Raw genomic sequence first — 14809 nt, 5'->3', positions numbered from 1 at the left:
CGTGTGTGTGTGTTTAAAAGAAAGTGCAGGTCTGTTCTTGTTTCAGGTAGCACCTTGTGCTCCCAAGAGAGGGACTGTAGGAAGGCATGGACCCACTGCCACTGAGTTCCTTCTCACCCATTTGTGGATTGAGACAGAGTATTTATGGTGTCCGCTGTTCTCAGCTTCCTGTCTTCTCACTTACTGCTAAATCATTCATTTAGTTAGTTCAGATTTTATTTTGGTTGTTACATTACGGTGAGTAATTTTTCTTTCTGTGGTGCTTTTAAGTCTAGTGACAGTCTTGTCTTCTGTTGACATCTTCTAATGTTCAAAACCTACAAGTCTTCAGGGAATGCCTTTTTCATTTTTTCCTTTCCTCTGTTTTTAGATACACTCTCAAAAACATCAACACCATTTAATAAATCAAATAAAGCTGGAAGTCAGCAGGGGACACCATGGGAAACGCTGGTTGTTTTTGCTATGAATTTGAAACAATTAAATGTCCAAATGAATATGAGCAATGTAATGGGCAATACTACGTAAGTAGAAAAATTGGTGATTTAGTGAATTGTTGATGTTTGATATTTTAATTTGCTTGGGGGAAAAGACTGTTTCACAGTAGTTCCTCAAGAACCCTGAAAACTTGCAGTCTTCTAGACCTGTGGTTCTCAACTGGCATACGCTGAGATCTTGCCTGGGTATACCAACTCATATTTGCTTGGTTTTACAACAGACAGTATAAAAAAACCCACTATCACTCAGTTCAAACTAAAATTCCATACAATGACTTCTTCATACTGAAATGTTAAGTACAATATTTATATTCCAGTTGATTTATTTTAGAATTAAAATGTTAAATATAGGAAAGCAATGCAATTTTTCAGTAATACTCTGCTGTGACACACGTATTTTGATGTCCGATTTTGTAAACCATTAATTTTTAAGTGAGATGAAACTTGAGGATACACAAGACAAATCAGACTCCTGAAAGGAGTATAGTAGTCTGAAAAGGTCCAGAACCATTGTTTTAGGTAATTTATATTTTCATAGCTTTAAATCCTGGCTTTTCTGTTTTAAAAGCCCCAAGTGAACAAATGTAATGTTGTATAATCTTACCACATATGGTCTGTTTGAAATGAAACTTACTGTAATGGTTAATAGCCACTGATTCTACATTCTGAATTTTTGGGAATCTAAGTTAGTATTGGCGATAGCCTCAGTGCATTCTGGAACATATAGTCTGCTCTATCCTAGGCAGGAACACTGGCCACAGGAACACTACAGATATTTTTACAATGATTCAGCTTCTAAGTCATCAATGTAGGACAATGTGGGAAAATCAGAATATCATTTATAAGACGCACAAAACTGCGGAAAGGTGGATTTTCCCTCTGCCATGTTTGGGCCCAGTCCCCCTGTATCGTATTATTCCTGCTTCATGGAGGGAAGGAGGGAGGGGGAACAACATTTCATTTGGAGCAAAAAATTTCAAATGTTGTGTGTAAAGAGCTCCATTGTCCAAAGGTAGGTTACTACAGAGATTAATAGTTCCATGCTGTTAGCAATTCTGCCCGTTCCATGTTCCAGGTTGAAATATACCAAGTCTGAAAGTTTGAACTCTGAAGTGTCTCATCAGTATATGGTTTGTGCCTACTCACTGCTGAAGAATTACATCCAGTAACTTGTCCTCGCTCCTTATGTGTCTGTTCTTTCTGAAACTGCAATATTTTGTCATTTGGCTTTTCTTATTCATAGAAATGTATTTTTCTTTCCCCAAACACTGACTCAGAAACAGCTGTGCAGTAAAACAGTGCATATCTCAACATTTCCTGGTTACAACGGTAATTTGCCATTTGAAGTATGAAAGTACTCACACACTGCTGCTTTTCATCTCTGTTTAAGGTGGACTACCAGTGGTTTGAAAAGCCAAGGACGTTTATCTGTGGGTAGTAACAGAGATCGTGAAATTAGCATGTCTGTTGGTCTGGGAAGATCACAGTTGGATTCCAGAGGAGGTGTGGTTGGAGGTACCATAGATGTTAATACCTTGGAGATGGTTGGTAAGTTGGAAAGACTACATGTTTTACAGTTTGCTATACAAAGTCCATTATGAGCTACACTAGTGTAGTAGTATTCTACAAAGTATAGCATTCTGAAGTGTCAAACTTTTTGTATAATATAAAAAGCCAAAAGACCATATGTAATACAGACTTCTTCTGTGTGAACTTACTTAATTATATAAACCTACTTTGGCCTCATATCTCACCTGCTGCATTCACTGTCCACTGGACAACGTTTGGGGGACTGTACAGGACTCATTTATAATTCCCAGAATCTGGGATGGTCCTCTTCCTAATGGTTAGAGCTGCTCTTAACCTGCACTGGCTGACTGTCCCCACAACCCCCAAATGGTCTGTGAATTGAGAACAGGAAGAGTACACAGCACTTTAATGTGCCTTATAGCTCCTCAAACACCTCCTATGCTGGGAACTGCAGGAAAAATGATGTTAAAAGCAGTCCTATACCAATGTGGGTACTTGCTAATGGTTAGGACAGTTCAGACTCTTTCTGCCACCAGAATGGCTAGTATCTTGTATATCCACAATTGAATTATTCTGTTTCAGCTCATATTTCCGAACATCCAAACCAGCAACCCAATCATAAAATTCAGATTACTATGGGTTCTACAGAAGCACGTGTTGACTACATGGGATCCAGTATCCTTATGGGAATCTTCAGTAATGCAGATCTTAAACTGCAGGATGAATGGAAGGTTAATCTGTATAATACCTTTGAATCAAGTATTACTGATAAAAGGTAATGCTTCTTGCTTATACTTAATGCTCCCAACATCTTGTTTTGTCCAGTTTCCTTATCCAACGGAAAAAGGATGTACTTGGACTTTTCATAAATGACTGCTATTTCATATTGGCTATGTCTATACTAGCCAAAAACTTTGAAATGGCCATGCTGCCGCGCAGCTCGTCCAGATGGGTCTCCTTTTCGAAAGTACCCTGGCAAATTCGAAGTCCCCTTATTCCCATCTGCTCATAAGAATAAGGGGACTTAGAAGTAGCTGGGGTCCTTTCGAAAAGGAGCCCCATCTGGACGAGCCACGTCAATTTCGAAGTGCTGCGGCTGCCCACATGATAATGAGGCGCTGAATATGTATTTCAGCGCTTCATTAGTAAACTTCGAAATGGCCATTTGCATGGCCATTTTGAAGTTTTTTGGCTAGTGTAGACACGGCCATTTGGTGATAAATATAAAGTAAAACTAAAATAATGCATGTTAGAAAAGCAATACCAATCAAACATAAATTGAAATGTATAGTGTATATTCTTAATCTTTTTATATTCTAGTGAAATATATGTCCATGGAGACTTGAAGTGGGATATCTTTCAAGTGATGATTTCAAGATCAACCACCCCAGACCTGATAAAAATAGGAATGAAGCTTCAGGAGTTCTTTACTCAGCAGTTTGATACCAGCAAACGGGCTTTGTCTACTTGGGGACCTGTTCCTTATCTTCCTCCTAAGACAGTGACCAATATAGAGAGAGCCTCACATGAGCAATGTACGTATTATACAAATACAGAACTTAGTTATATAGTACCATTTATAGATGAGATTTTTACAGACTTAGTTGTCCAGTATTGCAAGTACTAAGGCATGAGCGCAAGTTGCATGGAATTTTAAAGCATTAATATATCTTAATGTACCAAGATATCACACTAAAGCTTTGGGATCTTTGTGATAGAAAGAGCCTATAAAAATATAAATTCAGGACTCTTCTTTAGATTATGCACACTTTTGGTAAATATAAAAGTAGAATGGGCTAATAATTTTGTCAGATATTAAATGAAAAATTAATTTTCCACTGAAACAAAAACTTTTGTATTTACCCCTTCCTTTTTCCAGTGGGGAAAGAAGTGAAAAAAGTATGAGGGGACCCCAAAAAATTAAGTCTTTAAAAAAAATTAGATCAACATCCATTTAAAAACTTTCATAAAAATATGAAAAAGAAGACTATCAAGCAAAATGGAAGTTATTTTTTCCAAGACTTTTCATGGACGATGTTCTGTTGTTGACTAGCTCTCAGCTAAACATTCTGAAGTGTCAGGGTTCCATTTCTTCTGACCTATATGGAAGTTATAATTTTAAAATATTTAGAATGTAAAAATAGCTGGTGTGTATCTCCTTCAACATATTTGTGATACACAAGGTAGATAGAATAGGAAACATTGCAAGTCATTTTAGTATCCCTCTTTTTATCTGAGAGTGAGCGGCAATCCTTCTCTGATACTAACACCAATTCTGTATGTCGAAATAAAGTTTTATACAACTGTTTAGCCAACAGTTCTAACCAATTGTAAAACTTCATATTCTTTCTTACTTTTGCTGACTTTTTTATACTATCTTATTCACAATTTCTCTAATTGTTGAATCCACTTTGACAGTTTGGACTTGTGGGTTGCCTCTGGACTATCAGTACAAATTGCTATATTTAATCTTTTGTGATTATTCTTTTTTGTAGTATAGTTGTGCCACATGACCTCAATCAAGGATTAGAGTCCCACAGTAGTAGGTGAAAAGCAACTAAAAGACCAGCGAATGTTATCTTTTGCATGCTGTGTGCTCTTTGGTCAATTTTAATGATCCGTGTCTCCATGATAACTAGCAGTAATTACTGCTGGAGCCAGGCACTTGGGCATCTCCTAATTTGAACAAAATAAATATGTGATTTAATTAATATTCAAATATGGTTCTTTTTATACTTTTCCATCTTCTCTGTGTTTGCAAATGACAAGGCTGAAACAATTTCCGTGACATAGACTATGTAAAGCTAGTAAAGCCACACTCAGATTTTCAGTAGACATGGAATTCCAGAAAGAATTTTACAATTGTATCTTTCACTTCTGTAAAATTCACATTCATGCTTGAAGACCTTTCTGTATTTGTGATTTTTCCTCTAGTGCTGGATGCAGCCCATCATCGTCACTGGCCAGGGGTTTTGAAGGTAGTATCTGGAGGACATATATCCTTATTTCAGGTTCCTTTACCAGAAGATGGAATGCAGTTTGGAGGATCCATGAGCTTGCATGGAAATCACATGACATTGGCATGCTTCCATGGACCTAATTTCCGTTCTAAATCTTGGGCACTGTTTCATCTTGAAGAACCCAACATTGCATTTTGGACAGAAGCACAAAAAATTTGGGAAGATGGTAACACTTTAATTTATTCTTCACTTTACAATACTTTTGGACCATAAATGACGTTAACTAACGAAGCAAAGCAGCCTTTCTATAGTTTTAATCGATGTTGCTCTTTTCCCCAAAAAAAGCTTCTACTGCTTAAAATAATGATGGTCTACCAGAAAGAATATGATATTGTGATTTGCTTTCTCTGTTACGTAAAAGAAAAACCTTTATCTGAAGGCTTATATTGCCAAAGTAAGAAGATGACCTTCTTCTGATATTTTTCTATCTATAAATAAAGAAGGTTTAATTTTATCACTTACACTAGGTTTACTCTATCAGTTTACTAGAGCCCTATAATACTATTAACTCTTTTTCAGAATGTGTATTGTCTTTTCTTATATTGACACAGGTTCTAGTGAGCATTCTACATATGTGGTACAAACACTGGACTTTCATTTGGGTCATAATACAATGGTCACCAAACCCTGTGGGGCCCTAGAAAGTCCTATGGCAACAATTACCAAGATAACAAGGCGCCGCCATGAAAACCCACCACATGGGGTTGCAAGTGTGAAAGAATGGTTCAATTATGTTACTGCCACAAGGAATGAAGGTTAGATTCATATTCATTAATGTCTGGCTTGTTGACTTAGAGCTGTTGAAGTTAAAAACAAAACAAGAAAAGTTTAGGTCAGAAGAATAAATATTTTGTGTTTCTAGTAAAAAACTGAACTCCTATAATCCATACCTCATGTATTTAAAACCCCATTGCTGGGTCATGTCCCCCACAATTTCACATAAGTAACGATAGAATAAAAGTGGGTTTTGAATTTCTGTTTTCCCACACCTTAAGCAGAGGAGGGCTTTCACTTTTTAAGAGGTTCTCTTTTTGACCCTTACCCAGGCAACCAGTGAGAACGCAGGGTGGCCTTTAGGCTAAGATATGCAGGGGTTTGCAACTGCTGGGGGGAAGCCTCCCCTGGCGGCTAACATACTCAGGGCAGGTCACCTGAACTCAGCAGGGGGCCAGTTGAAATAGTCTTTCCCAAGTATCTGCAAGCCTCCGAGTATCTTAGCTGCTGGACGAGACTTCCCCCCGGCAGCTGCAAGCCCCCAAATATCTTTCTTGCCCCAGGAGCCCTAAACGTGTGCAATCTATGACATGGTGCTGCCTGGCAGCATAGTCAGCACCAAATGGCAGGCACGTACTTTTATTGGGTTGGGGCTACCCACGTGACGTGGCTGAGCACAGGAAAGACCCAGGCTGCATGGTGCCTGTTGGGGAGGGAAGGGGGTTCACACACAAATACAAGCGGCTGAGAAGATGTTTCTCAGTATCTTATGCAAGCACCGCCCCTACAACAGCCTTGTTGCCACATGGTGCATCAGGGCAGCAGCTGGTGCCAGGCAGTGCAGAAAAAAGTAACAAGTATAGAGACAGAACCATGCAGGGGATATTTGTAATAGGAAGATGGGCTCACAGTGCTAATAGCAAAGAGACGCATTTCTCGGGCTCTTACACAAACATGAACCCACAGTCACAGGCTTGCTGCTCCTGCTTTAAAATTCACAGTCTTACTATTACCTAATTAACTGGAGAGCAGCGGCCAGAGCAGAGCACTGAGGGTTACATATGGGACACTTCTGGGTGCTAATAAATTTGATTTTAAGACATGGCATTTCCACACTGGCCTTTAATTAAACTTCTGAATTTGAGCTTGACGCTATACCCGTCAGGTAATGGCGATATTGTAACCTCAATATTAGTGCTCCCTAAATTGAGCTAATGGTATTTACAGTGAAGACAGTCGTGATAATATTGAGCTAACTGCCTTAAATTCGAATTTATCTCATAGTGTAGATGCAGCCTTAGTATGTTCTCATTCAATTTCCAAAATAAAGGTGAATGTTCTGCTAAGCTCCAGGCATCTGCAAAAAGGGCATTACAACAAAGATTGTGTTGCAGTGCAAAACATTTGCAAAGCTCTCTCCTTAAATGATAAGACTTTTCAGTAAAGATGATTAATTGCAGCATTTGCTGTTACCCATATAGAATTAAACCTGCTTCGAAATGTTGATGCTAATAACACAGAGAGCAGCACAACGGTGAAAAGTTCAAGCTTGCTAAGTGGATTCAGAGGAGGATCCAGTTACAACCATGAGACAGAAACCATCTTTGCATTACCAAGGATGCAACTGGACTTTAAATCCATTCATGTTCAAGAACCACAGGAACCTTCATTACAAGGTACAGTAGACAACTTCTTCTTTCCTTTTTTCTTTGGAGGTTCAGCACTATTAATTCTGATCGTGTAGTAGTATTAGATTTACTTCACTGAAGTAAATGGTGATTCTTCTTCAAGTAGTGACCCCTTGAGTGCTCCACTCTAGGTGTCAGTGCATCCTCATGCTGTGCCGCACATGTACAGTAGCGCCTCCTGAAGCTATCTGGCATGCACTTAGGCCCCTCAGTTCCTTCTCTACCATCCTCAGCTGCAGACAGAGCTTTGCTTTTTCTCTCTGAAAGACAAAGAGCGAGTTAATTAGTTAGTTTAGTGTTTCATACCCTTTCTTGACATTGTTTATCCTGTTTAACATTTAAAAAAAAATTCTTCAGATATTTACTAGCATTTGGAATAGTTGCTGCATCATCACCATGCTGGGCTCCCCAGGCTTTAAGCGATGTGCAACGTGTAGTACTTCCTGCATCAAGTACTTGGCTGAGGGACACCAAACCCTGTCCTGCACTCATTGCTCCAGCCTCATGGTGGGGGCCAGAAGGGATCAAGCCAATTGGCTCAAGACTTATCTTTACGAAAAGTCCCTCCAACCACCAGCCCTGAAGCAGCCTTCCTCTAAGAGATTGGCATGAGCGACCAAGGACATGGACTCACCTGCAATGGCGGATCCTTCTCTAGCACATTCCTGGCCTTTGGCACTGTCTTTGTGGGCCATGCAAGTTGGAAAGATTGCCACAGTATGCTCGGCATTGTCTAAGCCAGCACTGCTAAAGGGAGTGCATTCAAAACCAAGCCGCCAACACTTAGCGTCTTTGACTTCTGGCTTTGGCTGTTTCTACACCTGGGCATAAGAGATCCTCCAAAATCAAGACCCCACCCCTAGATGCTGGACCTGGAGCACATGAGGCACTGGACTTGGCACCACACAAGTCCAGGGCTGAGGCACCACCCCATTCTTGTACAGCCCCGGGACACTGCTTTGCCAAACCTCCCAGCCCCAGAGCACAGCATAGCATTGAAATGGCGCTGTGAAGATTCACTGCCGAGAGAGTGCACGTCACCAAAACCGCCCAGCTCGCTGCACTGAGTGCCCCTGGTGCCACCTGCATCCCCATGTTTGTCTCAACACTCAAGGTTTTCGCAGGGCTCTGGGGCTAAATCACTCAACCCAGGAAGTTGCAGTTCCAACTGCAGTGGTGTCTTTTCATCACAGTATTCCAGCTCCACACATTCCAACTGGGAAGATGTGCTGCCCACCAGGGCCTACCCAGAGCCACCCCCACCGTGTTTCATGCACCACTACCCATATCCTCATGAGTTGGCAGCACAGTGGTCACCTCGGCAGTCATTGTTCCCCTAGTCCCATGCCCCACCGGCACCTTCCACGGTCTCCAGGTATCGCCCCATGTCACCATAACCCATCATGTTGGTGACATATGTGCCATCTCAACATTCTAGGGCTGAGGATTCCTGTCAGAGGGTGAGGATAGATCCCCGTTGCACCATTCCTCATCTTCACCAGGGCGGTCTGCTACACTTGCCAGCATTTCCAACAGCACCTCACATGCAGGTCATTCAACATCCTCAAGGACAACACTACCTACCTGCATGTATTGTCAAGCGTCAGAGTGGGGTTTGGTTCCTAAGTGCAGAGGCCATAAAACTGTGGACTTGGTGGCTTTGGCATCACATCACTCCAGTGGCCGCATATCTCCCGGTTGCTGAACATGACCACGGATGCCCTCTGTCACTTGCTGAGCAATCATCACAAGTGGGAGACAGACACGGTGGCCCTCAATCATGTGTTCCAACTTTGGGACCAGCTGTACATAGACCTGTTTGTGACGTGTCTCAACAGAAAATGTCACCGGTAGTGCTCAAGAGCAGGTCTGGGGAGACACTCTCTCGAGGACGCCTTCTCCATCAAGTGAGATGAGCCCCTTCTTTACACATTTCTTCCCCTTCCCTTGATTCACAGGCTTCTGGTCAAGGTCAGACTGGATCGGGCTTGCCTCATGATGATAGCCCTGGTGTGGCCAAGACAAATGTAGTATCCTTACCTCTGCTGGATTTCAGTAGTGACTCCATATCCTTTTCCCCCTTGCTGCAACCTTCTCTCTCAGGACTTTGGCCACACCCTGCATGCTGATCTGTTCCAGTCACACCTCCACGTGGGGCTCATTCATGGTTCTAGAATGCTGAAATCACATGCTTTTGAGGGGGTGCAGAGGGTTCTCGTTAACAGCAGACAAGAGTCCACACACAAATCCTACCTCTACAAGTGGAGGCTGTTCTCTTAATGGTTGGGCATTAACCATCCTGTGCCTCCTCACACCGCCCCTTACTGTCCTCCTTGACTACCTGCTATACCTGTGTGAGTCTAGCCTAGCCTTCAGTACTGTTCAGATGCATACCATGGCATTCTACCAAGTGAACAATGGGATTTCCTTTCTTGTCCGTCACCAAACATTTTCTGATGGGTCTGCAAAACACCTTACTGTCAATATGTTCTCCGGTCCCTAGTTGGGACCTTAAATGTGTACTCAACTGCCTCATGAAACTGCCCTTTGAACCCCAGGCAACATGTTCTTGGCTCCATCTGTCCATGAAGGTCTCTCACATTGGCCAGGAGGGTTGGGGAGCTTGCTGCTCTCATGGCTGAACCTCCTTATACCATATTTACAAAAGACAGGGTCACTCTTTACCCTAATCCTAAGTTTCTTCCTAAGGTTCCCTCTCCATTTCACATCAACGAACCTTTCCACTTACCTGTGTTTTTTCTGGAGCCGCACTCCAATCTTGCGCATGTGGTGTGGCACACTCTGAATGTTCGGCAGGCATTGTCCTACACCACCGACTGCATGAGGCCTTTCCACAAGTCTCCTGGGCTCTTCCTCTCCTTCGTGGAGTGGTCCAAGGATCTGCCTGTTTTGTCTCAACAGCTGTCCAGGTGGATCTCCACTTTAATCATACTTGCTACGCACTTCACCAGAGGGAGTTCCCAGGTGCTGTCACCATCCATTCTACCTGGGCTGTGTCCTCCACTACCACCTATCTCAAGAACATACCCCTTAGAGACATATTTAAGGCAGCAATATGGTCTTCTGGCAATGCATTCCGTGCAGCTCTCTTGTCTTCCATTGCTTCCTCCATTCAAGTGGGTCAAGCAGTTCTGTTGACTGTGGTTGTTACTGCGCCTCAAACCCACCTCCAAAGTGCAACTACTGCTTTATAGTCACACACAATGAAGCACCTAATGGAGACACTACTCAAAGAAGAGAAAGTTACTCACCTTGTGCAGTAATGATGGTTCTTCGAGATGTGTCCTCCTGTGGGTGCTCCACTTCCCTCCCTCCTTCCCCTGTTTTGGAGTGTCCTGCTCCATTTGCTTGGGTAGAGAAGGAATGGAGGAGTCCATGCCGGGTGTGTGCCAGATAGCACAAAGAGGCGCTACCACGGCTATAGCTGAATCTCCGAGCGCCAACAAGACACACTCACACCCAGAGTAGAGGACCAATGGGGACACACATTTAGAAGAACCATCATTATTATTCACCTTGCGCAGTAACTTCCTCTGCCCTGGGAAAAAATTGGTATGAGAGAAGAGTTAACCTTTGTATCCTAAAAACTGAAAAGCTGAGGAATAATGGCTTTCTATGCAAGAAAACACAACCTGAGAACAAACTCAAATTTGGGGATTTTAGTCTGAGGATAGTTGGAGTTTTAGATAGGAGGACGCAGGCTACACCATTTTTTAAGCTAAACCAAAATGAATTTTGATCTTAACTACCTCAGGAGGTTCATCCATGACACCCAGTTAGAGGCAAGACACTTTTTGAAAACCTTTGCAAGAATAAAATGCTGATCATGTATGAAAATTTTGAATAAATGGATTAATATGATTAACTGTTCAAGATATATTTTAGAAACAAGGACCATTTGGAAATTGAGAATCCAAAGCAGGCACCTAAAATAACTGACCAGTTGAAAATTAAGCCATTAATTTAGGAGCCTACCTTAGGTTTCCAATCTTTTAATCTTTGGCCAAAATAGCCCTATTTTAGATCAGCCCTCATTATATTGGTTAAGCTTTCCACTGCTGCCAAAATAGACGTACTTGATCACAACCACAAATAGTGTCCATTACAGTTACTCATGGAGTGAGTAGAGATGACTGTAGTTATGATTCACTGACACAAACTCAGGGTCAGTGTAGTTCTGTGTGATGGAATTCTCTTTTAAAAAAATTTAAATTGCATTAGGGAGAAAAACTGCAGACAAAAATAAAATAATCTTAAATTTGTCCAGCTTTGCAAACTTAATACTGGGATTTCTTTTAAGGCTTTGGTGTCCAATACGTTCGCCACTTGCCACTGTGGCAAACGGGACACCGCAGTGTGGCGATTCCATCTCTGGAGCCACAAGTTGCTCTTGGAGTCTTTAAATGTGGCTCCTAGAGCCGCACACAAGTGCCACCTGCCTGCACACGTGCACCACCCCTGGTGGGAGAAGTGCATGGTGGCTATGGCCCTGGTGACAGCCCCAGTGGCTCTTCTGGCCCTGGCTCTGGCAGCTCTGCTGAGTCGCTGGCATTAGTTTAGAAGTGGGGCTGGAGGTACCTGGCCCTGGGAGAGAAGGAGTGTATTTATTTAGCGGGGGTGGGGTAAGTGAGAAGGGAAGGCTGGGGGAGCCTGACTGGGGTGGGGCTGTGGCAAATATAGAAAGTCAATAACCACAAGTGTGGTGTTCTTTTGGTTCCCATTGGACACCACTGTTTTAAAGTGTTTCATTTATTTATGAATACTCCAATCTGGCTATCTACATGTATGTTTATATGCACATATATCAAATTAAGACAGATTGTTAAGTGTGGTTTATATACAGAATACTCTTTTTTCCTTTGTCCAGACACCAGTATTAAACCAAAGGTGGAATGTAGTGTAGTAACAGAATTCACAGACCACATTTGTGTGACGATGGATGCTGAATTAATTATGTTTCTGCATGATTTGGTGTCTGCTTATCTTAAAGAGAAAGAAAAAGGTAGGTGGTTTAAAAAGAAACTAACAAAAATATTTAAGTCTTTCTTCAATGTTTTGTTGGACTGGCCATCAAGAACCTCAGAGTTTTGTTCCTTAGTTTGCAGTTGTTCAGATGTGTGATCTGAAGTAGACTACTTTATTTCTGTGCCTTAATTTTGACATATGTTTATTTTAACTTTTCTTTGTAAAGCTGTAGATCAGGTGGACTGACTTAAATCAAGATAAATTAGTAACCAAATGGAAAGTCTCAATTTAAATAATCAATATTAGTCATTTTTTCCATTTTCAATTCCTTTTCTAAAGATGCATTCTCATTGGTTAAGATAACCATTAAAACTTTTACAATTAAATAGAGTATTTATACTAGATTTGGTGCAACTTTTTGCTTCTTAGGGGAGTTTTTAAGTTTTGCTTCTTAGGGGAGTTTTATATTTAAGCAATTATATACCTTTTTATTTTTTGATTCATATGAATTGTACACTTTTAGTGTGTTAGAAAATGATGAATGATATTGCTTAGTTGCTTGTTTATTAGGTTATGGGACTTTTTGTTCATGATATTTGTCAAGCTGTAATAGGGTGGTACAGAAAATTAATTACATGCACAGAGCAGACAAAATATATTTTATTAAACAAAAAAGTCCTAAATTCAGCACGTAACCTGTTGCGCCATATTTATGAAGCTTGACTGCACATTAGAATTGGAAAATAAATCTTTTTTTTAATATAGAAAAGTAACCTGTAACTCAAAAAATTTTATAGAGGCTCCTGGATTCAGCATGTATATTAAACATTGAAATAAAAATAAATTATAGTAAGTTTAGGCCTTAGAGTACTTTGTATTGTATTTTAAAAATACTTAAATTATTTAAAAGAATAAATTAAACCATTTAAATATAACTCTATAGATCTGTATATGAGTTTATTAAAACACTTAGTCCTCTAATCTTTAGGAAATACAAACTAATAAAACAATAGTTATGTAATTCTGTGTATTTCATATATAGGCCAAGAAAAACAACTGAAGCTAGAAAAATGAAACCTAGCGTCCTTGCTCTCTCAAAAAAATCTAAAGGAAAAACAAACCTTTGAAAAATGACTAGTTTATAAACTGTGAACATTAGAACTTCACCTTCATGCAGAAGAACTTGACCATAATTGATGTAACTTACATTATCGATGCTTGTCAGACTTGTCCCTCCCGCCGTTACTTTTAGTAAAAGCCACAGACAGTTCATTGGTGCCATGAATTTTTGTTTTTTGCTCACTACTGTAACTAAAAGTAACTCTGGCAACATCTAACCTTTGTTATAGGAGCCCTGTAATCCCTGCACTGGAACCAAGTTAATGCCTCATATAAGAAAATGTAAATCATGGGCAGTGAACACTCCTTCCATTTGCTAAAATTTAATAATTGTGGCTTTACACTTAATTTTATGAGTGTGTCAAAGTTCCCTATAAGCTGCACAGCTGTGTAGTTAGTGTGACACAGGCAATCAAGGCACCTGTGCAAGGCAGGGCTGAGGGCTGGCCCAATCCAAATCTAGCCTGGCCTCCAGCCTGCTGGGGGAGGGACAGCCTGAACCTGGTGCCTCTCCCCAAGCCTGAATGCAACAACAGACCATCACAAGAAACCCCCCTCATACTTCTCTACCCCATCCTCTGCCCCAGCCCCACCTTACTGCCTGTTACCCTCAGCTGCAACCCTTGCACTCCGACCCTCTATCCCAGCCCAGGGCCCCTGATCCCTAGGCCCACCCTAGAACACACATCTCCAGCTGGAACTTTCACATCCCAGCCCTCTGATCCAGCCCTGAACCCCTCACCTCAGAGCCCACAACCAGCTGAATCCCTTACACTCCAGTTTCTGTCCCACTGCAAAGCTCACACCCCTGCATCCCAACCCTCTGCCCCATGCCTGAGTCTCCTTCCACACAGCAGTGCACACAGCAACATTCATGTGGGTGAAGGGGTTTTGTGTGAGCCTCCTTCCACACACAAAACCCCGTCACCCACATGAATGTTGCTGTGTGCACTGCTGTGAAGGTGATGTGTCATACTTCACTTCCATGTTGGTACACATAACAATTAGTTCCACTCAAGGGTGGGAAGAATTAGAAGGAACACTGATATGCTCTTATTTTGCTCCTGGGTCCACAGTCAAGTTTCAGTGTGTTTGAGACATGAATTACAAATGGAATGAAAGTCATAAATATGAAGTCCCTGGTGTATACAAAGCCTAGTATTTTGTACACATTTGCATTTAGTGTGAATAGTTTTTTTTAAATACATTTCCCTAAATAAACATTAAATTGATTAAGTTATTCAGAGTTCATTAAACT

General features: G+C 41.3%; 1 protein-coding gene across 10 annotated transcripts in view; it reads left to right on the top strand.

Moving 5' to 3' along the window:
• BLTP1 (bridge-like lipid transfer protein family member 1) overlaps window positions 1-14809 on the top strand; it is a 206547-nt gene that overhangs the window by 189304 nt on the left and 2434 nt on the right. For all 10 annotated transcript variants that reach the window (XM_074993360.1, XM_074993362.1, XM_074993364.1 and 7 more), the window contains 8 exons: window positions 371-521; window positions 1885-2042; window positions 2607-2799; window positions 3345-3559; window positions 4959-5210; window positions 5596-5799; window positions 7240-7434; window positions 12335-12469. In XM_074993360.1, the coding sequence (XP_074849461.1) occupies window positions 371-521; window positions 1885-2042; window positions 2607-2799; window positions 3345-3559; window positions 4959-5210; window positions 5596-5799; window positions 7240-7434; window positions 12335-12469 (1503 nt within the window). The remainder of the gene's footprint in view (window positions 1-370; window positions 522-1884; window positions 2043-2606; window positions 2800-3344; window positions 3560-4958; window positions 5211-5595; window positions 5800-7239; window positions 7435-12334; window positions 12470-14809) is intronic.

This window comes from Carettochelys insculpta, chromosome 4 (genome assembly GCF_033958435.1).
Source record: "Carettochelys insculpta isolate YL-2023 chromosome 4, ASM3395843v1, whole genome shotgun sequence".
Classification (NCBI taxonomy): domain Eukaryota; kingdom Metazoa; phylum Chordata; order Testudines; family Carettochelyidae; genus Carettochelys; species Carettochelys insculpta.
This window is presented reverse-complemented; position numbering and strand designations above follow the sequence as displayed.